The sequence below is a fragment of the Lampetra fluviatilis genome, chromosome 7, assembly GCF_964198595.1.
Source record: "Lampetra fluviatilis chromosome 7, kcLamFluv1.1, whole genome shotgun sequence".
NCBI classification, from domain to species: Eukaryota; Metazoa; Chordata; class Hyperoartia; order Petromyzontiformes; family Petromyzontidae; genus Lampetra; species Lampetra fluviatilis.
This window is the reverse complement of record NC_136281.1, coordinates 4,450,952-4,478,876: the sequence shown is the minus strand read 5'-3', so window position 1 is coordinate 4,478,876 and position 27,925 is coordinate 4,450,952. Positions and strand designations below refer to the sequence as shown.

Sequence of the window (27,925 nt, the reverse complement as noted above, 5' to 3'; positions counted from 1 at the left end):
ATCAATGATACATTAATAGCCGACCCAGCATGCACATATCAACCGAGTCTATATAAGTGGAATGTGTATGGGCGACTCTTGTCGTCCACAACCTCAGGTGACACACAATATTGTCCGGAACTTTGTGATCCAGCGTGTTTGGAGAGAGGTAAATTATGTTTGTGTTCGGACAAAATATACAAGTACAGTGTGGTGTACATGTTTTCTGCAGGTGAATCTGACAAATGTATATTTAACTTGTTTCTTAGTGCTCACCATCACCATTCAGAGGCTATAATTGAAACATTACATAACACTGGTCAACAAAAAAAAGACCTTTTTTTCTGGCCTGGACTTTTGCAGCTGTTTTAGACTAATTGCAGGGTGCTGATTCCAAATCTGATCTCAGATTTGTTCTATCACATCTCATTTTTATATATCGGCATACCCCATTTTCATTGCTTTTACTCGAAATTAACTCTGTCACTTATGATTGCAAGTTGTTGCGAGTCAGTGACTGCTTTAGTGTTAACATATGGTGCTGTAATTTTAGGATAGTGTGTTTATAATATAATTTTATGGTAATATCCACATTTATTTAATATTTTTCTTCTGCAGTTTTTATTGCAAATGCAATATTTGATATCTCAAAAATCTGATGTGATAGACAAAAACTGATGCCAGATTTGGAATCAGCACCCCAAAATTACCTTCAAACCGTTGGAATACCTTATGCCAGAAAATGTGTGTTGACCAGTGGAATGTACGTGAGAGGCTGTAGAGATGTGTCGATGGCGCAGGGTCTTTGTCCACCTTGTAGCAGAGGGCGCACTTTATCAAAGCGCATGTGCGGGATGAAAAGCACAGGAGAGAGATACACTGAAAAGTGGTGGCCAATTTGTATCTCTTGTTTGGCAGAAGTTTTTTTTATAAATTGAACATTTCTAGTAGTAGGTTTTTACCCTTTTAAACTGGTACAAAACTGACACCTTTATTCAAGGCATCATGTTTGCAATAACCACAACACAAGTAGTCAAAAAAGCAAACATAAAAAAGCAACTCTGATAATGATAATAATATGCACTGTCCTTGAAGTTGATTGGTCCACACCCGAGACGGCTTTCTTTAGAGCCTAGTCCCCATTGGTGTTGGACCAGATGACACCACATTTCTGTTAAGTAACCCGGCAGAATTAATCATGAACATTTTGGTGTTTTCAATGTTTTGTGTATTCAATTCACAACTTAGTGCTTTATTCTTGTAAGAACTTTTATCACTGTTCGTTTGCTTTGTTTGGCATCATCATGTAGTGATTCCAAAGAACACAGGATGAGATGTTACTATCCTTTGTGCAAGCACTTCCAAGAGTTCATGAACAGTGAGCCTGGTGAAATTTGGGGAGCGCATCGTCAGTAGTGAACTTTTGGTTCCTAGGGTGTTTCGGCCTTTCACACTATACACCCTCCCCAAAGGTGGCCAGCGACAGGGTGATCAATCCTACGCTTGCGTCCCATTCCCAATTAGTCATAGGAGTTGCCTTGTTACACTAACCTGTCAACCCATACCGGTTACCCGTATTCTTGTACAGGGAAATTGAGTTTTCAGGTCCGTACGGCGTACAGCCGCTTCAATACGGGCAGCAAAAAACGAGTTATATTTGTTTGTGTTTCTCCCTTGTGATATGATTTTGTAGGATTAACGTTGAGATTTTTAAGGGCACGGCGTGACCAACAAGGTCTGAATTTGTCTGTAATAAGGGGTTGACATGTATGCACTTATATTACGGGGTGGGCCCAGTCTCAACTGACATGCGTGAAAAAAGAGCTTTTCAGATCATCGGATTCCTCCAGGAATTTTTTTCAGATTCTGATTCACCCCCCACCCCACCCCCACCCACCCCCACCCCACCCTCACCCCACTCCCACCCCCACCCCACCCCCACCCACCCCCACCCCACCCTCACCCCACTCCCACCTCCACCCCACCCCACCCCTACCCCCACCCCACCCCTACCCCCACCCCACCCCACTTCCACCCCACCCCCACCCCCACCCCACCCCCACCCCAGCTCCACCCCCACCCCATCGTAACTCCAGCAAATGAGCAGCCCCGATGCACCCCTTCTACGTCGTGACGTAACCCAACGCGACGCGCTGACGTCACGCCACCGCCCCACGTCCCCGTTGCGCGGTGACGTCGCCCCGTTGCGCAGTGACGATGCGCCGTTGCGCGGTGACGTAGAGGGGGGCGCGGTGACGTAGGGAAGGGGGGCGCGGTGACGTAGCGCCGTTGCGCGATGACGTGGCGCGGTTGCGCGGTGACGTGGGGAGGGGCACCATCGACCCACGTTGGCGCCAAAATAGCAGCACGACGCCGGTGCGGTGGGAGGAAGGAACAGGACACGGGAGGTGACGACCACGACGACGACGACTTGAAGCGCGCATTTTTACCTCAGCGATGGCCTCAACCGCGGAAAATCGTCTTAACGGCGAACAGGCCACCGACTCTCCGGCGTCCAAGCGGCCCCGTCCCAGCCTGGGCAACAAGATCACGGTGGTGCTGGGCGCGCAGTGGGGCGATGAGGGCAAGGGCAAGGTGGTGGACATGCTGGCCACGACGGCCGACCTCGTGTGCCGCTGTCAAGTGAGTTGTATTTGTGTTCTCTCTCTCTCTCTCGTCACCTCGGCCAAAGCTAGACACTTTAAATGCCTACGAACTAACTTACCAAGCGGGGCGAGAGCGGTGACTTGGTTTGGGTTCACTGCCAACATTTGAGGCGGCCGCGATTCCGCGTTCATCGGCGCGTGACGTCTCGCGAGCGCGGGGATTTTTGTTGTTTTTTGTTAATTTGTCTCGACCTTTAGATTTTGTGCGTTGAACGCGATGCAGTTTGCCGAGTTGCTTGTTTTTGCCCGCTGGTTTTTTTTATTAAAAGATTCGCGCGATTCACGCTCCCCCGTAGCCTAGGCCGCGCCCGAGGGCCCTCAATTAACGCCGTCGCCGCCTCCTCCTCGTCGTCGTCTTCTCGGTCCCGTCTCTCTCCCCTCTCTCGTCGGCACCGATTCCTCTCAGCAGTGCTGTGAGCTCCGTTGTAGGGGCCCCAAATCCGTCCTGGGTTCGTTCGGGGTTTATTTTTAGGAGCCTCCGAGAGCGAAGTTCGCCGGCGTTGGGGGTCGGTGTGACCTCCACCACCACCACAAGGCCCCCTTCACACAGTGGCGAGGTTATCTCTCATCACCTGCCCGGGTTAACAACATTACCTTCCTGCCCGTGGGGGGGTTAGCACCGAGTAACGGTGTGATTCGCGAGTATGTGTTAAGAAGCCGTGCAAGGTTGTCGTAGTTAATGTCCTACGCCTTACTACGGTTTAAGCACGTTTTCTAGAACATTCTTTCCGTGGGCTGTGTAACCGGTTAACATGAAGGCCTATGTACGTTTATCACGGGTGAACCATTTACTTGACCATCACCCGATAACCTTCATGGTTCTACGCATAGGCCATCACCTTAACCGCAAACGTTAATATCTTTGCGCGTTTATCGCGATGCTTAACTCCGTTGGGTTTATGATTAGCTAACCCGAAGATATTTTGCTCTACAGTTTTACATTAAGTGTATTATTGCAGGAAACTGTAATAAGCACATGCATGTAAAATGTATCTTCTCGAACGTGAAAGAGTTAACGCCATAAAACTGCAGTGAAGCGTTGACTTTTACTGCGTCATACTCGGGTGGAGTGTCCGCAAACACCGTTTTGAGTTGCATTGAATATGGACGCGGTTAATCAAACGCTGCATGTGTAGTATGTGTTCCCTTGGTTATTACAGTAATACATCCAGATTCACTGCAACGCAGTCGTAGGTACAAGGTGTGGTGGATAGGTTATTTGCAACCCTGCCACGTTTTATGAAACACTTTAGTCATGCGACAGCCGAGAGCACATTGACGTTTTGTCCTGACACACAAGCATGTGCTTCCCATTAAATGCCAAGCCACGTTAAATGTCACGCGTTAAATTCAAGTGCCGTGAAACATGTATTTTTTCCCTCACAATGGAAATAGTTACATCGTATTCCGATAAATCTTGTAGAATCTAAATAATCGTTTTTCAGAAGAGTCATACTCAGGAAGTTTGGTCATAACTCGCGCATTTTCTGTATTTCAGTCATGGCAGGAAACCAGTCATTCAGATGTGGCTGAACTCTGGTAGAAAAAAGCAAGTGAGAGCCAATCTGAACGGGCGTGGGCTTTATTTTAACGCCATCTGATACTCTTAAGAATCCAAAATCTGAAAAGGCCAACGTCGTGGGCCGTGTCTGAACAAACCGCAGGGACCAAGATATCAGGTTGCACCACGCGCCCTTTGGACCAGTGTCCAATCACCGCTGACCAGGTTGGCAAGCTCTTGCAACTTTCAATGGCTGATAACACCCATAAACAACTACATAAAGTACCTTTCTCAGGTGCCATCATGCTATTGCCTCCAGATGCGTACGACATGCAGACAGGCATTGCTTCCAGTTGAAACGGGCAAAATGGTTGTGTATGTACGTGCATTTGTAAAAGACAACACTTTTTATGGAATTGCTTGAGTTGCTTCCCATAAGGAGTTTCATATTTACGTGGTATTTTTAGGTTGTTGCTAGAACCATTGCTGCAAATACGAGTCACGAGGCTTAAACAGCCTTGCCTCTTGTTGGAAATAACCTTTGAAGCAATGACAGTTGTAACATGTTGTAGCTGTTTTTTTTTACTAACTAAAAATCACGGCTTATCTTCACACGTTTTACAAACGCGAAAGTGCACTTTACATATGTTATATTGCTGTGCTGAAACCCCTGGGTGGGTTTAGAAAACTTTTAGGTCCCATTCTAAGAATTAAAAATAGTGCTTTTACACATGTGTTTTAAAGCAGTGTTGTAAAAACATCCTTGCCTTTGTAAATGTGTTGCTAACTAAATCATGGTTAAATCAACTACAACTTGTTCTTGCTCCTCAAGACTTAAACATTAGTTGCAGAGAACACTGTAAGAAGATTTTCAACAGGTGCATATCACCTACTCTGACATATGGGTCTGAAACATTGACACTAATAGAAAAATAAACAATCGCCGAATGCTGCTAAAATTAACGTAGAGAGATACATGCTTCACATTACACTGAGACAGACGGACACTTTAAACGAGAGCACAAATGCAAATTAGAGACATCCTATTAAACGTAAGTGGGCTTGGGCAAGGCACATCACTAGAACATGTATGCATTTTGAACTTCTTTCGCACCTTACTGAGCCAACCGTGCTAACCGTTGGGTCGAGACTGGTGGCAGTGGCAACCAAAGGAGAGAACGTGCCAGGTGGATGACCACAGCAGAGATGGAGTGAGATCAGCTCATGCAGTAGCTAGATTGATGGATTCTTAAGATCATAAGATACAGTGATGACGAGTTGAGACTTTCATCAACAAGTGGATAGAGCATGGCTGAGCATGTTATAGAGAGCCCATTAAGATCAATACTTTTTCAAAGAAGACTCAGATTTATTCAGGTACAAACAGTAGCAAATGCATAAATTAAACACAACATCTATCCAAACAATAAACAATGTTAAATAATGCACTATAAAACGAAAATAGCTCCATATATGTTTTTTAATATCATTTCTAAAAACATTTACGTTCATGGTTTCTAAATAATTGTCTTAATAGAATTATATAAAGTGTCCATATGAAAGCAGTCTGGTATATATGTGAAGTATTGGAAATGACGGCAGGAAACTCCTTGACGGGTAACACACTTCTTTTATTAAATCTTCACTTATCTCGATACAACGTGTAGTCTCTATTCTTCCGCGTACGGTCACCAGACACCGGTACCACTCGTAACCTCTTCTCTTCTTATAACACACCGTACTGAACTCGTGTAGACTCCAAGCCTCTAGCTACACACACCTCACTCGTCTCGTGTAGACTCGCCTCGTGTAAACCCTATGCCTCTGGCTACACACACATCACTCGTCTCGTGTAGACTCTTCTCGTGTAGACCCTATGCCTCCGGCTACACACATATCACTTGTCTCGGGTAGATTCCTCTTGTGTAGACTCGTCTCGTGTAGACCCTACGCCTCTGGCTACACCTATACCACTCGTCTCGTGTAGACTCTAGGCCCCGTCTACACACTCGGCATGCTGACACTGCATGCTCACACTACCCCCGCCTCTGGGTTACACAGAGTCCCGGTCCTCAGGACAGCGGGACTAGGTACCGCAGGGCCCTGGCTCTTCTTCCCGTCTTCTGTCTTCGCTGGTTACACTCTCCCTGTGCGCCTGTGCGCATCCCCTTATATAGTCGTTCCTCCCGGGAGACGGAGCGGATGCGGACCTCGATGCGAGCATCGCTTGTTGGTGAACCAATCACAACGCGCTATCTCTACGATCCTTTCTCCCCAACGCGTGTTTTCACTCACCACCCAATCACGCCGCGCTGCCACTCGCTCACTTCCACACCAGCACGTCACCGGCACCCAGCCAATCAACACCACACAACCCACGATCCCGCGCTGACCCCTGATCCCTCGCCGTCAGCGCGCGTCACCACTCACACAACCAATCACAACGCGCTGGCACCTGATCGCTACCCCAGCGCGTATCACCACTACATCACCCCCCCCCACATAGCTTGCAGCCGTCCCGGCTGCTAACCAACAACCTCCCACATCGTTAACACAACAAAACCCCCCCCCCCCAGTGTGCCCCGTAACACAACAACAACACAACAGCAACCTATGTACAATTTGACAATAAACGCAAGAAAAGTTAACAATACTACACACAACACCTTATATATATAAAAAAAAACTATATACAGCCCGACGAACAACATAATAAAAGCAATTTCTAGAAAACGAACGCGCTCCGCGTCTCTGCAACTAACGAAGTGACGAGGCGCTCCCACTGCCTCGACTCCTCACGTGGCAGGTCAAACAAAGTAGCGCGACCTGGCGCGAGTCCGTCTGGCTGGTCCGTCATACGGGACGGGACACTGACGACCGTCAGGCGGCTCCGGCTGCTCTAGACGGCATGGAACGGGCCTGAAAGGCCCGGCCCCGCCGCGAAGATCCGGCCGCCGGTGGTCGGCAGCTGTCAGTTCCGAGACACCTGGGAGCAGATCAGGCGGAGACATGTGAGGATCAGGCAGAGACATTTCCCCCTTTGGGTCGTCGGTCACGTCACATGCTCGGCCCTCACGACACAATGGGAGGCCATATGGAGGCGAGAACGGTTTCAGTCGGGAGGGGTGGACGTACCACCGTCGTTTTCCCCATTTTATCTGAACGCACTGGGGCCGTGCCACGCGCAGGATCTCCACGGGCCCCCGCCATGGCCTCAACAATTTAGGCGACGTAGCCAAGGGCGCCTGAGGGCAATGCAGCCAGGCCCTGTCACCCGGTTTCCATTCGTGCACGGACACCTTCCGTGCCCGCAGTCGTTCGTTAGCAATTTGGCGAGCCCGCGAATTAAGCCGCGCGGCCTCCCTTGCCTCTGTTAGCTTGTGAATATTGAATTTAATATGTTCCGCCAATTTAGAATTGGTTCGTGGAGCGGACAGGCCAAGCTGCGTTTCCATGGGCGGGTCGGCTTCCCGACCGTACATCAAATAGAATGGGGAAAACCCTGTCGCTGCATGGGGGGCCATTCTGTACGCGGCAAGGACCCCCGGGACCTGCAGGTCCCAATCTACATGTGCCTCACACACCTGCTGGCACAGCATAGAAGTCAAAGTCTTGTGAAGTCTTTCCACCATCCCGTCTGTCTGCGGGTGGTACGGGGAGGTACGCACCTTTTTAGTACCCAATAAATCGCACACCTCTTGCAACAATTTACTCAAAAAATTTTTACCTTGGTCGGTCAGCAAGCGTTCGGGAGCCCCCTTGTCCAGGACATAGCCCTGGACAAAGGCGTCCGTCACAGCCGCTGCCGACTGGTTGGCGAGAGGCCACGCCATAGGCCACCGGGTGAAATATTCGACCCCCACCAACAGGTATTTATTCCCTCTAGGCGTGACTGGAAAAGGCCCCAAAATATCGAGTGCAACGAGCTCGTTAGTGCGCGAGACCTGAATCGATTGCAGCGGTGGATTAGCTAGCACGGGTGGTGGTTTCCGTCTGGCGCACTCAACGCACCCCTTCAGAATATTTACCACGTCACTCCCCATTCCCGGCCAATAATAGTCACGCTGAAGCAGGGCAAGAGTTTTGTTTACTCCCAAATGCAAGAGGCGTTCGTGTGCGGCCAAAACAATTTTCCCCCTTACAGCCGAAGGCACCACCAGCGCGTGCCGCCGGGACAAACTGTCCCATCTCATCAACATGCCCTGTTTAAGTACATAGGAGCCAGTTCGCTCCTGGTCCTCTTTAGGACCACCCACCCTGCGGCGCAATGCTAGCAGGGAGCTATCCGCCATTTGGAGGCAGCCCCACTCGCCCAGCGACAATGAGAGCAGCGAGTCCCGATCCTGACAAGTAGCGGGGACCTCCCCGATTGGCGCGCCCGCAGTCGCAGCCAATGTCCCCTTATCTTCCACAACCGGCGGTTTACAGCGCGCCGATCCCGATAGACACGCACATTTCTGGCACGGCAACAATCGCGACAGGGCATCGGCATTTGTGTGTCGCAACCCCTTTCGGTATGTGGTCGTGAACTGATAGTCTTGGAGGACTTCCAACCACCGCAACAATTGGCCCGAGGGTTGGGCGACCCTCAATGAATACTGTAGCGCCGCGTGGTCCGTCTGAACTGTTGTACAAAAAAAACAATGGCGAGCAGTTCACGACGGGTGACGCAGTAGCGCTGCTCAGCCGGAGACAACACCCTGCTACCATAAGCGACAACCCTTTCGACTCCCCCAACGACCTGGGACAGTACCGCCCCAATGCCCGTGTTGCTAGCATCCGTGTCTAGCAAGAAGGTACTCGCAAAATCCGGATAACGCAAGGGTGGGGCGCCCACCAAGGCGTTCCGAAGGGCGCAGAATGCGGCCTCCTCTTCCGGTCCCCATTTGAACTTCACACCCTTTGCCGTGAGAGCGTGCAAGGGTTTTGCAATAGTGGCGAAGTGCTCAACGAATCGGCGATAATACGAAGCAAACCCAATGAAACTGCGCACGTCTGCAACCGACGTGGGCGTCGGCCATGAACCGACACAGTCCGTCTTCGCGGGATCGGTAGAGATCCCCGAAGAGTCGACAATGTGACCCAAGTATCTAACGGACTTACGAAAAAGGTGGCATTTGGCCGGTTTAAATTTCAATTTAGCCGATCGCATTCGCAAGAACACCCCTCTCAATCGCTGGAGGTGTTCCTCAAATGTTTTACTGAAAACAATGACATCGTCAAGGTAAATCAAGCACGTCTCCCATTGCAAGCCTGACAAAACCAACTCCATAAGGCGCTGAAACGTCGCTGGAGAGGAGTGAAGTCCCATGGGCAACCGGTTAAACTGGAACAGGCCCCCTGGAGTCCGAAATGCTGTCTTAGGTTTAGACTCTTCGTCGAGCGGCAACTGCCAGAATCCCGATAACAAATCAAGAGTCGAAAAATATCGTGCACCAGACAATGCATCGAGGGACTCATCCATCCTGGGGAGCGGATACGCGTCAGCCACAGAGATCTTATTCAGGCGACGGAAATCTACGCAAAATCGCAAGGAGCCGTCTTGCTTCTTAACCAGCACAATAGGTGCTCCCCACGGACTGGAGGAAGGCGAAATAATGTCGGCTTCAAGCATATCGTTAACGGCCGACTGAACATGTTCCTTTTCGGCAGGACTCAGCCGGAAGGGATTTAACCTGACCGGTGCCGCATCGCCCGTGTCAATGTGGTGGCGTACCAAATCCGTACACCCAATGTCATATTTATGCTTGCTGAACACATCAGAAAATTCCATTAGTAACTCGCGCAGCGCACCCAACTGCACCCCTGACAAATCGTCCGCGCCCGCGCACAGCGAATGGACCCATTCAAGGTCCTCTTTCGGTTCAATATTCTGCGTGGGGCTCGAATCAACATGCGCAACCAGCCGTTCCTCCGCAGGAACCCGCGCTGCGTGAGCCAGCACGGTACTCTGCTGAATGACGGCTGGCCGCGATCCAGCGTTTAAAACCATCACAAACGGATCCTTGTCCGCCCGAACCAAAGTGTGAGCCACCGACAGATCGACCCCTCCTACAGCCCTGTTAGAAGGACCCAAAAGCACGCCTTGTTCTGAAGTCCCCTCTACCCATGGTTTCCTTAACCGGAGGGGAATTAACATCTGTGAACCCGGGGGCACGTGCACGGTCTGCGTCGCCAATGCTTGTATCGTGGCGCACGCCGTCCGAATCTCAGTAGGGCTCGTCAAAAATGAAATGCGGCGACCCGAAGGTAGTTCAATGCAACGCTGATCGATTAGAATTTTAATGGTCATCTTAGCCAAAAAATCAGTGCCCAATAGACAAGGAACCGCCAAAGAAGACGAAACAAAAACGGGTCCCGACAATTTGATATCTCCAATGCAAATGGACGCCCTAATCTGACCGATAATGCCCAACGATCCCCCATTTGCGGCGAAAAACGGCACATCCACTGGGAGCAGTGGACGGCACTGGACGGGGAGAATGTTATAAATGAGGTCAGATATAATCGTTGCCGACGCCCCCGTGTCCACCAATACCCTGACCTCTACCCCATCAATAGAACCCGCAACGACGGATGAACCTGCTGAAGCAGCCACAATTCTATGTCCCAACTCCGACCACTCAATGTCTCTCCGGTCCCGGCCGAAACCCCCTCGCCGTACCGAATCCCCGAACCCTAACCGGCCCTCTTCCGTCGCTCCACGACGGCCCATGCGTGTCGAGTGTGTGGGCCGAGCATGTGAGGTGCCGGGGTTTGTAGGGATGCCTTGGGGCCTTGGTCGTCGTCCAGCCGAGATCCCATGGCGCGCTGACGGGGCGCGCGGCAACCGGACGCCACGTGGCCCCGGAGGCCGCAGTTGTAGCACGTGATGAGGGTCGTCGGTGATCTCGGTTGCTCCAGCTTGCGGGTCGATCGCAGAGGCGACCGACCCCCCGACCTCCAGTCCCCCGGTCGTCCCGCGGTGAACGCCTCCTCTCGCGGACTGACGACCTGTAGCTCGGTGATCACCGGACCCGGAGTTGAAGCCACAGCAGCGTTGCAGACGACCCCTTGTTTGCGTTGAAGGGCCTCGTGCGCTTGTATACTCGTAGCGACCCGTAAGGAAGAAATGTCGATCTCGTCGGCCGTGTTGATGGGGACCCCCAGGTCCTGCGCCAACTTAAGCAGCTGCTCCACAACTATCGCATCCTGGCCCTCCTCGTCCATCCGAGGGAATGCAGCATCGGCGAGAGCCAGCAACGCCGTGCGATAGGCGAGCGCGGTCTCCGTGTCCGCCTTCCGCCTCGCATAAAAATAATGGCGGCACGCCGAGGGAGGTCCGTAGACCTTCGCCATGAGACCCAGCGCTGCCTTAAGTGTGGATCGGTCCGACCTCCGAGCTGACATGAAGGCCGCGAGCGCGTTGTCGTCCAACATGGCAGGCAATGCCCGCAGCGCCGTAGCATCGGACCAGGCCGACATCTCCTGATGCGCCAAAAATCTGCGCTGAAACTGGCCCCAGTCCCCGCCTTCCGCCTTGAAGGCTGACAATGCGGGGAGGCGCTGTTGAAAAATGAAGTCGTCCTCCGCGTCGTGGTTCCTTCCCGCCGCGCCGTCGGTGTGTAAGATGGCGGCTCCAATGGCGGACGCCTGATGGCGGTCCGCAGCGCGCGTCGAAGACGTAAGATGGCGCGCTTGGAGACCCGCTCCCACGTGGCGGTCGCCGTTCCCGCCAAAAGTCGCCGCCGATGAAATGGCGGGAATCGCCAAGTCATTTTGGCGGGAATCTGCAGGGCGACCCTGTAGAATGTCCGCTGCCGTCTCCGCTCCAGCCGACGAGCTGATCTCCGCCAGGATGGACGCGGCGGCGAGCAGCAGCTCCACCAGACGAGAGTGCGCCTCCCGGAGCACGGCCTCGGTCCCCCGCCGCTCCTCCGGCGCCGCCGGCGGATCCTGCAGCGTGGGCCATTCTTCGTCCTCACCCCCCGACGGCAGCTGGCCCGGGTCGTCAAGGTTGTCCTCGCGGTCACTCCCGTGGGTCCGAACGGTCTTCCTCGTATCCATGCTTGGAAGACAGTTTCACTTCTGACGCCAGTTGAAGTATTGGAAATGACAGCAGGAAACTCCTTGACGGGTAACACACTTCTTTTATTAAATCTTCACTTATCTCGATACAACGTGTAGTCTCTATTCTTCCGCGTACGGTCACCAGACACCGGTACAACTCGTAACCTCTTCTTATAACACACCGTACTGAACTCGTGTAGACTCCAAGCCTCTAGCTACACACATCTCACTCGTCTCGTGTAGACTCGCCTCGTGTAAACCCTATGCCTCTGGCTACACACACATCACTCGTCTCGTGTAGACTCTTCTCGTGTAGACCCTATGCCTCCGGCTACATACGTCACTTGTCTTGGGTAGATTCCTCTTGTGTAGACTCGTCTCGTGTAGACCCTACGCCTCTGGCTACACCTATACCACTCGTCTCGTGTAGACTCTAGGCCCCGGCTACACACTCGGCATGCTGACACTGCATGCTCACACTACCCCCGCCTCTGGGTTACACAGAGTCCCGGTCCTCTCAGGACAGCGGGACTAGGTACCGCAGGGCCCTTGCTCTTCTTCCCGTCTTCTGTCTTCGCTGGTTACACTCTCCCTGTGCGCCTGTGCGCATCCCCTTATATAGTCGTTCCTCCCGGGAGACGGAGCGGATGCGGACCTCGATGCGAGCATCGCTTGTTGGTGAACCAATCACAACGCGCTATTTCTACGATCCTTTCTCCCCAACGCGTGTTTTCACTCACCACCCAATCACGCCGCGCTGCCACTCGCTCACTCCCACACCAGCACGTCACCGGCACCCAGCCAATCAACACCACACAACCCACGATCCCGCGCTGACCCCTGATCCCTCGCCGTCAGCGCGCGTCACCACTCACACAACCAATCACAACGCGCTGGCACCTGATCGCTACCCCAGCGCGTATCACCACTACATATGTATGTTGAACGTCTTTCGAACCATACATAGCTAAACGTGCTAATCGGCAGGTTTCCCAATTTACAATGATTTCTATCCCTGGCTGACCGTAAATGTGTGCAAATATATACAAACTAGCCTTTTGGCCGTCCAAGGACGGGTGTATTTCAGTAAATCTGAAACTTGCAAGCGAAAAGCAGACCGCGACGTGATATTCATTTTATCAATTTGTGTGCATTTTGCAAGGCCGCGGTGACAGACTTATTTCATTTAAAGGTTATAATCCCTTGTTCATCATGATGTCCTTTTTACTTCTATGTCTCAATAGCGTTACGGAGATCACGTGACGTGAGGGTTCTGCCTTTGTAGTGAGGGTTGTAAGTTGACTCTGAGTAGGGGGGAGGAGGCACCTTGCTCCTCCATGTGGAGTGACGTCACCCGCTAATTAATATTAATGGTGGGGTGGCCATTTGGAAGACGTCACCTCTTCATGAATATTAATGAGGGGGGCTGTTCGATGTGGAGTGACATCACCCGCTCATGATTATTAATGAGGGGGGCTGTTCGATGTGTAGTGACATCATCCGCTCATGATTATTATTGAGGGGGGTGCTACATGTGGAGTGACATCACCCGCTCATGATTATTAATGAGGGGGAGATCCATGTGGAGGACGTCACCTCTTCATGATTATTAATGAGGGGGGCTGGCCGACGTGGAGTGACGTCACGCATGGGACACACAGACATTCTTGTCTCATTATAGTAGTAAATGTTTTCGGGCCAATAGAAACATGTAAAATGCTATATATTTTTTAAATTATACATTTGTAAACAAATCCAAGCGCTTTTGTCGACCGTAAACGTGGACATACAGTACTGTATACCATACTCAACTGTTATGCGGTGCCACACCGCTGCTGTATTTGAACTTGTGAGAGATTTATATGTGACCGGACCCAAACCTCACTGTGCTGCTTGCAGGGAGGAAACAATGCGGGGCACACAGTCGTCGTGGACTCGGTGGAGTACGACTTCCACTTGTTGCCCAGTGGCATCATCAACAGGAATGCCACCTCCTACATAGGTGGGGGCTCAGCACAGTACATATTTTGTTAAAGTTAAGTAAACTTAATATAAAGGATTCCATTAGCATGACCAATAGATCCCCCCAAAGAAATGTGTATTTTGCAAAGTCATTGCCTCTGGAACAAGTGTGTTATTTACTTTAAAGGAAGTACAGCCCTGTGTGGTGGAGAGCATGGTAACCAAACAAACGGCATGGCAACATGATTTTCTTGGTTACTGCTTCTACTCGAGCATATTGACAACAAAATGGGCAGTATAGTAAATTATCATGTGAAATGTATCTAACAATAAATAATGGTCATCCTTTGTAGACTAACAACTGCCATATGAATGTGTAATTTTAACCAATGGCTCAGCACTGGCCATGGAGGTGAGCCCGACCCAATGCTTGCTTTGACAACAAATCCAGGAGGAATATGAAATAACCCTATGCGCTAATTGTGGCCTTTTAAACATATTAGCATTGGCCTTTGTGTGCATTCAGTATATACAAAATATGTCGACAAGTGCGATACAATGGAAAAGCATGTATATTATGGTTTGTTTTGGAAAAGTAGATTTTCAAAGCCATTATTGCTGTAGTAGCATGTGTCTGCCATGCCTTGGCTGCCAAAGAATTGTATCACGTGTATTTTATATTTTGAAACACAACCAGCCTTTGCACTTGATGTGGTGTAGAATTACCAGCTGTCAGGAGGGGAGTGGCAGGAAAATTAAGAGGGACTGGCCAATCTGCTTGCAGTAACGAGTTATCTCCTGACACTGAAAATTATTGACCTTTGGATGCTTTATTGCCACAGTTTCACATGTCATAATCATTCTCCACTTTCATCTATATGAGGTGTCTTGTGGATGTTATGAAATTCTTCTCTGTGGATGCCAACTGCTCCTTGCATTTGTTTTAAAGTTTTTTTTGTGAAAGGAAAGCTAAGTGTGCGACGCTATCAAACAGCTTTTTTTTATTTGCCATTTATTCAGGAAACGGTGTTGTCATCCATCTCCCTGGCTTGTTTGAAGAGGCAGAGAAAAATGAGAAAAAAGGTAAAGTGCAAGCATTGACGGGTATTCACCAGAATGAAGTGAATATCACTGAATATTGCTCTCATAATTTTTTGTGCTCTTACTTTCTCTCTGATCAGGTCTCAAAGACTGGGATAAAAGGCTAGTCATTTCGGACAGGGCCCACATTGGTAAGTAGGGATATTTACATATGCATATCCTGTAGTTGCACATTTCATTGCATTTTAACTTTCGCAGTGGTCATGATAACGATGACCTGCAGATTGACGTGAATACTTTTCCAAGAAACGTCACATTCAGATCTTTAAATGACGAGAAAACCCATTTCAACAAGTCTCCCGCCTGCATTAATTTTTCTATGGTGATGAGTTATCTCATCATTTACAGATTTCTATGTATTGCAAGTGCTAATATGGTCCTTCCATTTTTGAGGTTTCCCAGAGACATATATGGCAGCAGCGAACATTTATGCGAGTACTGTACTGATGAGTCCCAATGAGGACGAAACCCGTCTGTTTAGATGGCCATGTTTTCTCAAGTCTTTGAGTTGGTGGTCTAAATGACAACATGGCAATACATTAATTTATATTTAAATCGTGGTCTGGATAAAGGTTTAGTACATGCAATGCACACCTCTATGCGTTTAAAAAGCTATTAGATAACCATGAATGTGACGCCTTGCACTGTTCCTTCTTGTTTTGACAGTGTTTGATTTTCACCAGGATGTGGATGGCCTACAGGAAGTACAACGCCAATCGGAGGCTGGAAAAAAGTGAGATTTGGTGGGAGAGGAACTTTGCCAACAAAGTCGGGCAATGTTTGGTGTGAAAACAGAAAAAACAGCTCAAATTTTATTTTTGCATATTCACTGACGCAAAGCACGTAATCATCAGCTGCTGAAATATTGTTTCCTACGCTTCATGAAATAGTAGCCACAGCTATTATTTGCATAAATCTATTTTTAAAAACTATCTGCAATACTGATTAGGTTAAGACAATGTAATTTGGCAGTGGTGCATAATCACAAATAACAAAAGTCAATCACACTGCCTTAAAAGGAAAAACATTTTTTTTGTGAAACATAATAGGCAACTTAAAGCTTTCGTGACTGCAGGAATTCATATTCTATCTACGTGGTTTGACCAAAAGACCCAAATAATGTAATGAGCAACGTTTCTGGCAATGCAGTTTGTGTGCGATGAAATAGGGCCATTTCCTAAAACATCAGCTATTGTATATTGTTCCTCTTTAAGGCAGTGTTATTGATGATTGTGAGTTTCTTTGATAACATGGTTATTGCTTTGTAGCCTTTAAGAATTTGTAATACGGAGCAACTTGGCCTGTATGATTGAACTTCTTTCGCACCGTATGTTGTAAACATTTCACTTATGGGATCGGTGCACTAGCAGACCTTTTTTATGGCTTATTTGTGCATAGGGACAATTTCACTAAAAGGATCTTGCATAATGAGAATAACAGTCAAAATTATCTGTCATATTTTGTATTGTGCACTCAATTGCCCATTTAGCAGCATGCTGACTTATGTGCAGTTCAGTTTCATGAATCGGACTGCTCTACATATATTTTCCACTAGGTGGCGTGAGTTCATTACAATTATATTCTTTAAACAGGAGTGAAATCGTTTAATTAAATGTTTTTTATAAGTGGTACCACACTAATCTGAGGCTAATGGTGAATATCTTTTGAAATAACTACACTCATTGATACCATTGTGTTGAAAAAGTAAGTTTGAAAAGTGAGTGTGCACACCGTTTCTCAAAATAATTTTATCAAGCCATTATCATATCTAGCAAAAAAAAGTGGTAACTCTACGTTTCGTTATGAGCTTGTACTTGGCTACATTTTAGAGTGGTTGCGGTTGATGAAATGTGTGGCTCTGTGTGCCTGTGCTTGTGGTGCTGTAAATTAATGCCAGCTTTGGCTCCCCGCTCCCAGCCTGGGCACCACCAAAAAAGGCATCGGGCCAGTGTACTCGGCCAAGGCTTCCCGCAGCGGCCTTCGCATCTGTGATCTTCTGGCAGATTTTACTTATTTTTCTGAACGGTGAGTTCTTCATTAACGGCCTGTTCCACAAAGCTAAGACCGCACGATTGTGGTGGAACAATGGCCCTGATGTGCGAATCAAGTTTTTCGATTCCATTGTGTTTTGTTCAAAGACTAATTTCTTGAAAATATATTTTAAAGTGGTCAAATTAAGTAAGTTTACAGTTTTCTCTGATTGCTTTGTGCTTCGCTGTTCCTATTAATTATGTATTTGCTGTGTAGGTTTAAGGGCCTGGCACGGCACTACCAGACAATGTACCCTTCTCTGCAAATAGACACAGAGGACCAGCTGAAGAAGCTCAAGGTGTGCCTAGCAGTTTCCCATAATTCATTGTTTGGGGGATTATTGTGGAATTCCAAATCGTGGTGAAGCAGTATTTTTAACCTCACTGATAATACATTTTGCATGTGGTTGGCACAAAAATGTCCTTCAAAATGAAAATTTGCTGTTGCACAAAAGGCTCATTATGGCAGAAGATGATGTGGATATTCTCTTGTTTAAGAGCAAATTCAGTGATGTGCAGGAACAGTGAGCCGATATAAAAGGCTAAGCCATGATGCAAATTGTATTCCTTATGAAAAGAACACTTCACAATTGATGCACGCCATTTTAAGCCCTCATTTTTGTTATCCCGGCTGTCCAAATTTCCTGAAATGTGCCTGATCTCATCTGATCTCAGAAGCTCAGCTTGGATAATGTTTGGATGGGTGACCACCATGGCTAAAACGGATATAATAGGCTGTGAGGCTATGTGGTAGATAGCAGGGCAGAACAATACATTGTCGTACTGTACTTATATGCTCCCATGTATGTGGTCCCTGCATTCAACTCGCACTGACCAGTTTGGCCTACGTAGCTTAGACCGTGCCTAGCACATCAGTGGGGATAGACTATAAAACTAAACTAAAGGGTTTTTTTTCCCCCCAGGTAAGGCCCACTGAGCTATATAGCTCGTTTTGAGAAGCCACTGGCCTCAAAAGGTTTGCCAAATGAAGTGGCTTATCACGTGGACATTTATTGCAGCCAAATACTCTTAAACACATGTTTCAAACAAAAAAGGGCTATACATATTACCGGCCCAGTTGCTAATTGTTTCCATGCACAGGTGTATGCGGACCGCATCCGGCCCATGGTGAAAGATGGGGTGTACTTTATGTATGAAGCACTGCACGGAGAGCCCAAGAAGATCCTGGTGGAGGGCGCCAATGCTGCCCTTCTCGACATTGACTTTGGTATGGGAATGGGACTTCGGAGGCAGAATTCCCCTCCGTAGCTCTCCAGCTGCATCTCGACAGCTTACAAAAAACATTCCCATAAATACTGCAGTATTTATTAACCAGGTTAAATAGATTGCATATTTTTTCCCCCAAAGTTTATCCCGATAGCGCTATTGGTGTAATGTCATGAGGCAAAGGATCCATTCGGATCCCGCATAGAGCAGTGAGCTCTCTGTCTTGGAGAATGGTCCACCAAAGCGGATAGCACCGTGCCACCTTTAAGATCTGGTGCATGAGGAGACCATCCACTTACTACTTAAGAAATGGTCTAGTCACAATGGGATGCCTGGATTCGAACCCAGGTTCTCAGAAGTTATGGCTCCGCTCTCTGGTCTATATGTTTAAATTATGACTTGGTCTATTGCACATTATGTCACAGGTTCAGTATTAATTTCAGAGTATTTTGCTGTAGTTTAAAATGCTATATTTTTCAATTGTACATTTATTTTTGGGTTCTTCATTCTTCGGAGACAGGGAAAAAATGCTTCTTGATGCTCAAAATTCCAGCTTGGGATATATTTGCACCTTACTGGTGTGCATCTCAGTTTTCCCAGGTTAGTGATGAAAGTGAGGCACACGTACGTAAGAGAGCACATTAGAAGGCGGTTTCTTGTTCTGTACAGTCATGACATTTTACTGGCAGCGTTGTAAATCACCACACTCCTGTTTGAGCTGTCACTGTCTCAGCAGCTGCTGAGCGCCTATGAGTCTGTGTTACAGCCAGGAAACTGCAGGGAGTGCTGTGGTGGGCTGAAGCTCAGAAGATTAAATGTTTTAGCAGGGCAGTTCTCGGTGGGATGCAATCCTAGCCACTGCTGTAACCTTATGCTTGAGCGGCGGAGCGTTGTGAATCGGTCAAGGGCTACTGCAGTAGCAGCAGCGAGGTGTTGTTTTGCACGATGGTGTGCTAACATTAGGCCAAGTGTCCGTGGGAGTGGATTAGGAGGGCACACGACTGATTGGCAGGGAACATGGTTCTGACCTTCCAGCTTCTAGGGTTTCACTCGGATCCTGGTCCCTGCTGGAACATCCACATCTGGCCAAAACAAGCCATGAACTTTTAAAAGGCATTAGGCCATCAAATATAAAAACCCATTGCGGTATATTTAAGCATTATGCAACACTGTTAACTGAAGATAAAGAGAGATGCACTGTTTTCACATTGCCCTTAAGACTTTTGGACAAAGGGAATTAAAGTTCAGAAATTTAGGTTTCAGATAAATGTAAGCTAGTAGCTATGTATAAGTGAAAACAATTTATGATCTGGTCAGAGCAGCAGGCACCCTTTAGCGAACGAAACTTGAAGAGATTTCCACAACAGCAAGTTAGGAAGTTCTGCGGTACATGGAACAGAAAATTACCACTTGGAGTGAACATTAAGGGCCATTTTATAATGGCATTTGCATCACACCTCCCTTCGACTGACTGTTTATATGCGTGTGCTCTAGCAGGCTGTTAGGAATTAGGAATTTTATGGGTGTCGTGGGTTCTCTTGAATGTGAAACCAACCGTAGATTTTCATAAAGAACCACGTAGCTTAATGATGCCGGTAAAGATGGCTGCATTATAAAGTTTTTCTCCAGACAATATGGGCCAAACAATGCTCGCTTAACAGCACAGTGCATTATAACAGGCCTGCATGCATCGCTTTACTTAAATGCGAGCCACGGATACAAAACAATTTAAAAGAACTTAAAATGTATTACACACACTTATCAACATGTTCACATAGGTTATGATGCCTTCGTGCATTTAAACTTTAGTATACGTTTAAAAAAATTAAATAACCAACTCGCAAAGCTTTTTATTATGTAGTATACAACTGCGTCAGAAAGCAATCTTATTCCATCCAGTTGCATGACTTCATGAAAGAGTACCATCAATATCTAAAGTCTGGTGGACAGTCTTGAGATGTTGATGATGAAAAAAACATTGATGGCTGTGCGTGTTCATTTTGACAATCATCAGCAGGGTATTTATATACAAGTTCATTTACACCACTGTCAAAGGCTATGCCGAATTCCAGTGATGTTTATATACTGCTTTTGTACCACAATGTTGGTTGCCTCTGAATTGTCAACAAAAACCTGAGTCTCATTATATTTAGACAATTGTTCTCGTTAAGCACAAGCGCTGTAAGTACCATCAGGGTTAAACTAGGCCACTGGGAAACCGGGTTAGCTAGCCCAGGAATTGCACTGCTTTGCACTTGGTTTAACTTAACTTCAGTCTGCTGGCAGCTGATTTAAGTGGTGCATGGTGTGTAACGTCTTAACTCCACGACGGTCTAATCATGCAATGTTACGGTTGCCCAGTCCAACCCTTAGTAGCCTCACTTCAAAATGATGTAGTCCGTACCATTTTTTGTTAACAAACCTACAACTGATTTTGAGGTATGCGCTTCCCATTGTCACAGTTTCAGTGGTGCAATAAGAAAGAAAAGCGTTTTCCTTGTTCAACCCTGTGTTCCATTCCCACGGACGTTACAGGCACGTACCCCTTCGTGACATCATCCAACTGCACGGTAGGCGGCGTGCTCACGGGGCTCGGCGTGCCGCCCCAGAACGTGGGCGAGGTCTACGGCGTGGTGAAGGCTTACACCACCCGCGTCGGCGTTGGCGCATTCCCCACCGAGCAGACAAATGTAAGCGCTTCCCACTCGTTTTGGCAACGCCGCTCCTGTCTCCTGCCTCCTCCCCGCGTCGTGTGCATCTGGTTATTTTTGAGTCACAACGGGACACTGGGTTCATTAAACGAAATGCCTTTAAAATGTATATATTTACAAGAGTTTAAGCATGTGAACGCATTACATGCATAGCTTTATAAGTGAAAGCCCAATGAGGCAATAGTCCCTTAAAGGGGCAACCTCGTATGGATGCAAAGAATGTGCAGTCCAATATTTCTCGGCGCAGAAAAAGATACCCTTGCAAGAACAACCTCGGCACATAAAAAAGTAAAGACGTTTTCATCGTAATGTAAATGTAGCGTATGCATGCAAGAATAAGCATACGTACCCTTCAGCTATACGTTTTACACAAATACATTGGAAAGGTTCAGTGATCTGATGTAACACCAGCTGCGCTGAACCATCCGGCCGCCCTCGCAACACAAAGTCAATGATTTATTTTTTTACATGGAGAAGTTGCTGATGTAAGTTGCCTTCATTATGAAAGGAAGGGACTTGGAGTCAAGGTTGGGTTGCTGCTTTTCATTGTTTCTGTTTGTGCTGGGCTCGCAGGACGTGGGTGAGTTGCTGCAGACGCGCGGCCGGGAGGTTGGCGTGACAACGGGTAGAAAGCGACGCTGCGGCTGGCTGGACCTGGTGCTCCTGCGCTATGCCCACATGATCAACGGCTTTACCGCGTAAGGGATGCACCCGAGCGTGACCCGAGGCATCGCTCGTGCTGTCTGCGAGCAATGCTACCATGCAGCAGCAGCCAAGCCAAAGTCTATGGAATGGGGGGGGGGGCGGTGGAGAGCGGGGCTGAGAAAAGATGGGCAGACGGAAATCAATCAATACTTGAAGTTATGAGGCTGAATTAAATTTTGAGATTGAATATTTTTTTGTTTATTGTTTATGCAATACAAGGTGATTCATGAATTAGTTATGCCTCTTGAGCTAGAAAGCGATCCTTAGCTGCCCATTAACCTTTGTAATTGTGTCATTTCACGTGAAATAATGTTTAATATTTCTTTCAGCCGATGGGCTTGAGGTGGTGTGTAACACTCGCATGGTCTGCACTACTCTTTCCTATCAGGCTGGCTCTGACCAAGCTGGATATCCTGGATGTTTTCAGCGAAATTAAAGTGGGCATCTCGTACAAAATTGACGATAAACCCATTCCTTATTTCCCTGGTAAGTAAATTCTGCCGCTGACACTGCCTGTTGGACAAAAATATCACAGATTCTGACCACTGCCCTTTTCGAGTGCAGTACGAGCTCTTGACTCATTGCAAACACGGCCGTGTCCGAGCAGCCAACCAGGAGGTGTTAAACAAGGTGGAGGTGGAGTACAAGACGCTGCCGGGCTGGAACACGTCTACAGCAGACGCACGCACCTTCGAGGAGCTCCCGGCGGCCGCGCAGAGCTACGTGCGATTCATCGAGAACCAGCTCAGCGTGCCCAGTGAGCCCTCCGCCCGCTACTGCATCGTCCCTCTGGCATTGTTGTCTTAGGCCACATTTTACCCGCAAACGATTAGCATTGCATTTATTGCTCGTATTACAGGCTTAATTTAACCACGTAACGATTTTCTTTTCCACTTGTGCGGTAATTGGCATGTGTGGTCAGTGAGTGGTGTACAATGGGAACTGAATGCCACATGAGGCTGCTCATGTGGTATGTACGCACAATGATGATTGGTTAACGTACATTAAACTCGTAGTTAAAAATCCCTGTGCCGTTATTCACATAAGGCAATTTCAAACCAGGTTCACTGTACGTTGTGTAAGGTTAAAAATGATTAATCTGAATGCAAAATGGATTTCCACAACGTGGGCTGGAAGTCACTGCAAGCATGACCTCACCTTTAGATCTCCACCGTCACTGAATGAGAAATTAAATTTGTGATGCACGTGCTACGTAATGGCAGTAGGCTGCCATCGCGGTGTGCTGATTGCTGTTTGTGATGTTGTGTTGTGCAGTTAAATGGATCGGCGTGGGGAAGGCGAGGGAGTCGATGATCCGTCTGTTCTGAGGAGGTGGCGCTGCAAGCTGCTCCGTGCAGATGCGTGCAGATGCATGCAGCTGGTTGTAGCTGGGACACGCGGTGCAGCCACGGTGCAACGAATGGTGGTCGGGTTGGCCAGCAATGCATGCGACTGCACGTCTTCACATTTACAGGTGTTGACAGAGCATTGAGGAGTTTAACGCTTGGGTTTTTGCATTTGTTGCTGTACAGTGATGTTAATACGATGTCAACGTTGTGATTTCAATCGTGGCTGCATTTGCAGTGTGCCTAAATAATACTGGCTACAGAGATGTGGACATTTTGCTATTATGCTGCTACATTTTAGTCAAAATGTTTTAAACGCACAAGGAAATTTCGGAAGTAAATTAACACGTAATCCCTTAAGTTGTAAATGAAAAATGCCTTTTAGTTTTAAAGTTAAATTTTAATCCTGTACAGTTTCTCTTTGTCAATATTTTGCCAGTCTATATAAAGCCAAGTCTTGAAGTGGGTGGTTCTTGCCTTACGTGACTTTAATGCTTCAAGATCTTATTATGTCCAAGCTTGCATTTGCAGACATTTGTATTCATGCAGCAAAATAGATTTTTGTTTAACCAAGAAGGAAATATAGCACTTGCGGTTGTAAGTTATATCATACATAAATTCTAGATTTGAAGCTTTCGTGACTGCAATGATTCATATTCTTAGGTTTTTTCGGTAAAGTCACGTAGGTAAAACATTAAAATTAATGAAAGTAAAATAAAACAAAATAAAAATAAAAATCACGACGTTTCGGAGGCAACACAAGTCTCCGTCATCAGGTGGGACCGTCACAGCCGAATTAGCTGCATCAAGTGAAGCAATGATTCAAGATGTAATCCCTTATAAGCAAGTTGAAGGGAGGTGGAGAGGGGGGGGGGGTTTGGAGAGCTTATCAGATTGTGGTAGCCAATGAATGGAAACGTATTGGGAGGGAGGAGGAGCGGTGATCAAAGACTGCACGCAGTGCTCAACACAATGAATGGACACGTGTCGGGAGGGAGGAGGAGCGGTGATCAAAGACTGCACGTAGTGCTCAACACAATGAATGGAGACGTGTCGGGACGGAGGGTGAGCGGTGATCAAAGAACAATGAAGAGATTACTGTTAAACACTGGGGATGTTAACATTCGGTGAAGTAAATTAAAATAGTGCCTGTCAGATAAGATGGTCCACGAAGCCATACAAATATACAAACACAGACACAATTTCAACCGTGATGATGGGTACAAACTTAGTAATCACTGGAAAGATGTTATTAACCACGCAAAAAAGACTTAATTACACTTTTTGGACCATCTTATCTGACAGGCACTATTTTAATTTACTTCACCGAATGTTAACATCCCCAGTGTTTAACAGTAATCTCTTCATTGTTCTTTGATCACCGCTCACCCTCCGTCCCGACACGTCTCCATTCATTGTGTTTAGCACTACGTGCAGTCTTTGATCACCGCTCACCCTCCGTCCCGACACGTTTCCATTCATTGTGTTGAGCACTACGTGATGTCTTTGATCACCGCTCACCCTCCGTCCCGACACGTCTCCATTCATTGTGTTGAGCACTACGTGCAGTCTTTGATCACCGCTCCTCCTCCCTCCCGACACGTGTCCATTCATTGTGTTGAGCACTACGTGCAGTCTTTGATCACCGCTCCTCCTCCCTCCCAATACGTTTCCATTCATTGGCTACCACAATCTGATAAGCTCTCCAAACCCCCCCCCCCTCTCCACCTCCCTTCAACTTGCTTATAAGGGATTACATCTTGAATCATTGCTTCACTTGATGCAGCTAATTCGGCTGTGACGGTCCCACCTGATGACGGAGACTTGTGTTGCCTCCGAAACGTCGTGATTTTTATTTTTATTTTGTTTTATTTTACTTTCATTAATTTTAATGTTTTACCTACGTGACTTTACCGAAAAAACCTAAGAATATGAATCATACATAAACTTCAGCAATTCATCAGTTGCTAAATGCCATCTATGTGTTTGTAAACATACTGTTTGCGGGACTTTAAAAAACACCATAAAGTACACTGCTTGTTTTGGGACCAGGCCCTTCAGACCTTGACAGTCCTGCATTTCTCACTCACTGCTGTATTTGTTAAAATTGCGTTACCTTGCACACTGATGCAGCAACTAACATTTGTGCGCTTGTAAATTTTTTCAAACTTTTCCTCATTAATGAGCAAGTTTTTTGATCACAGGTAACTTGGAGGCATTGGTGGTGATCTGTATTGTTTGGCTTGAGTGGTGACACCTGTAGCACTGGGAATGAATTATACCTGAACAGTAAAACATTTGTCCTCTTCCTTTATTTGCTGTCTTGACATATGATGGTCTTGATTTGTGTTCTGTTATGCTGCATCCCGTAATCTTGCTGCAGGGGAGCGACATTCTCATTCAATGTGGTTAAGGGACAGGACCATTAATTTTGCAATTCTTACTCTTTGAAGTGTAAAGCACTTGCTGGAATATCTTGCACCAAGGGCTCTTTATTTTAGTCATAGCTCACCAAAGTTATAGGAAGCATGAGGAAAACCGTCATTTCATTGCTGTGAAATGGCTGCAATTCTACGTGAAATGAAGCACGCCCTGAAATTACAATGGATTGACAAGCCGGTCTGTAGCACAACATGTCCTGGCCCATGCTGCCCCGTCTGTATAGCCTGAACAACTTCTACAAAGCAAAGTTTTTGAGTGCACTGGCATATTGGAATTGCATTATGCAACTTTGGCTCGTAGAACCTTTCTTATTCAGATGTTTCATATGACACATCTATTAAGCTCCAGGCAAAAGTAAATCTTGCGTGGAAAAAATTGCATAATTCTAATACCTGTAGTCATAGCTATGTTTTTCGATGCCTATATAGGTTTCCTCGTTCCGTTTGTTCTGGGGTAAGAAAGGCACCCAGGTTGGAAACGGCTGACACGCAAGATAGCCAGTAAATACTGGTAGGATGCCAAAACAAGTTGACATTTTTTCTTTTACCAAGCATTTGACGAATTGACGGGTTGCTCTTGAATTTCACCTGTGGTAGCATGGCCACTGCAGATGCGGGTGTAGGGGCGGGGGGACCACAGGTTGATAGCTGTGGAGTTGGGTTGACCCGGCGGTAGCATTCGTACGAAGGTGAAGATTTTAATCGCCGATCTTCAGCTTAATGAAGACCGTTGTAAAGAGCCCACCATTCATTCACTTCCAATTAAAGATGTCAACGGGACCAAAACCATCGATGCCGCCACACTTTGCAAACGCTTTCTACTCCATTCTTTATTGCAAGGCCCGCGGGCCACTAGTACGGCCCTGACGTGCGGTCCCCGACGACACGTGTGAAAACACCCCCTCATCCATCGTGCTGTCACAAACCCAATGGTTTCAAATGTATGACGGTTCTCGCACTGATGTCTTATGGGCGATAGTGGCCCCTCTGATGAAAATTCGTGAAGAACTGCTCTCCTCTGACGAAGTCCACAGCTGATGCACAGTGGACACGTGACCTCCACGATGCGCCCCATCTAGTTTTTGGTCTTCCCCTCGGTTGCCTGACTGAACACCATTCCAATGTAACTTACTTTTCAGTTTCAATCGATATCCTCTGAAAGTGATCAAGATTCTTCGGAAATCAATGTTAAAGAAACCCCAAAAAAGAATATAGTTTTACCTTGTAGATGTTCATATACGTACCGAAGCCATGTCCTGTGTAGTTCTAAGCTTCATTAATGATTTTAAAAAGAATGTTAGTTGAGCCAGGCACTGAGGTGATGTCACTCACAATGCCAATACAGTTACCACCTCGCGTAAGAGTGCTGTGATGAAGTGCTTGACCGTGATTTTTGACACAAATTGGATAAGAGATGCTTGTTTTGGGTGTGGTCTTGCCTTTAATAGATCAACAAAGGGTTATATTCCAATGTAAGCACGACCTCCAATGTGTCCTATTGCATTTAGTATATTGATCCGTAACAAGCACGTGGGTTTGAGTTTCTGATTTACGTTATAGGGGAAAAAAATACAATATACTACAGATAGTGCTTTAATAGATTTATATGGACGTTCAGATGTGTTCTGCTCAAATCAATGGATATTTTCATACGCAACAAATCAATGGGGCTTCATATCTTCTTAATGCCGAAATTCCAGCGATTCAATCGTCACCGTTCAACTCCAATTCTTCTCACGTTTGGCCAGCAAATCGAATCTGCGTGTCACACATCAATCGGGCGTGTGTGTGTAATACGCCATTTTAATCGTCAATTTATAATGTAAACAAATCTGCAGCGCGGGTTTCGACACACAACCTCCAAAAACAAGTTTGCATCAATTGTGAAGCACTGAAATATTTGACAAGATGACGACAAAAAAAAGTCGGTTTAAACGCCACGACAGCACACGTGATTACTGTAAAACCACATCAACGCAAGAGGATGTGAGAGCTCATTGTATCGTGGCTTCGTGGCTAAAGCCGTCGATGTCTTCCACACATCGCCAACACTTCTACCCTCTGGCAAATCCCGCGGATGCTACACGGGAAACACGCGACACGTAAACAGAGGCTGCCCTCACAAGTGTCTCACTATGCGCTTTGGCGTTCCCCCGTTGGTTTTTGCCGGGCTCGTGCGAGACCGCAGTAATGCCTCTGTCGGCAAT

General features: G+C 47.2%; 1 protein-coding gene across 1 annotated transcript; it reads left to right on the top strand.

The window, feature by feature from the left end:
• The first annotated feature begins 2,297 nt into the window (after positions 1-2,297).
• ADSS2 (adenylosuccinate synthase 2) lies at positions 2,298-23,743 on the top strand. Its single transcript, XM_078858237.1, has 13 exons — positions 2,298-2,622; positions 14,095-14,197; positions 15,178-15,240; positions 15,339-15,389; positions 15,925-15,991; positions 17,176-17,283; positions 17,506-17,587; positions 18,390-18,516; positions 21,051-21,205; positions 21,800-21,924; positions 22,320-22,417; positions 22,539-22,688; positions 23,207-23,743. Exons 1-13 carry the CDS (start codon positions 2,437-2,439, stop codon positions 23,257-23,259), a joined length of 1,368 nt encoding a protein of 455 aa, XP_078714363.1. The 5' UTR covers positions 2,298-2,436; the 3' UTR covers positions 23,260-23,743.
• Positions 23,744-27,925: the final 4,182 nt, after the last annotated feature.

Coding starts and splice junctions, on each gene's coding strand:
- ADSS2 (XM_078858237.1), top strand. CDS start 2,437: ATGGCCTCAACCGCGGAAAATCGTCTTAACGGCGAACAGGCCACCGAC. Junction 21,925..22,319: donor ATGATCAACGGCTTTACCGC/GTAAGGGATGCA, acceptor CTTTCCTATCAG/GCTGGCTCTGACCAAGCTGG. Junction 22,418..22,538: donor ACCCATTCCTTATTTCCCTG/GTAAGTAAATTC, acceptor GTGTCCGAGCAG/CCAACCAGGAGGTGTTAAAC.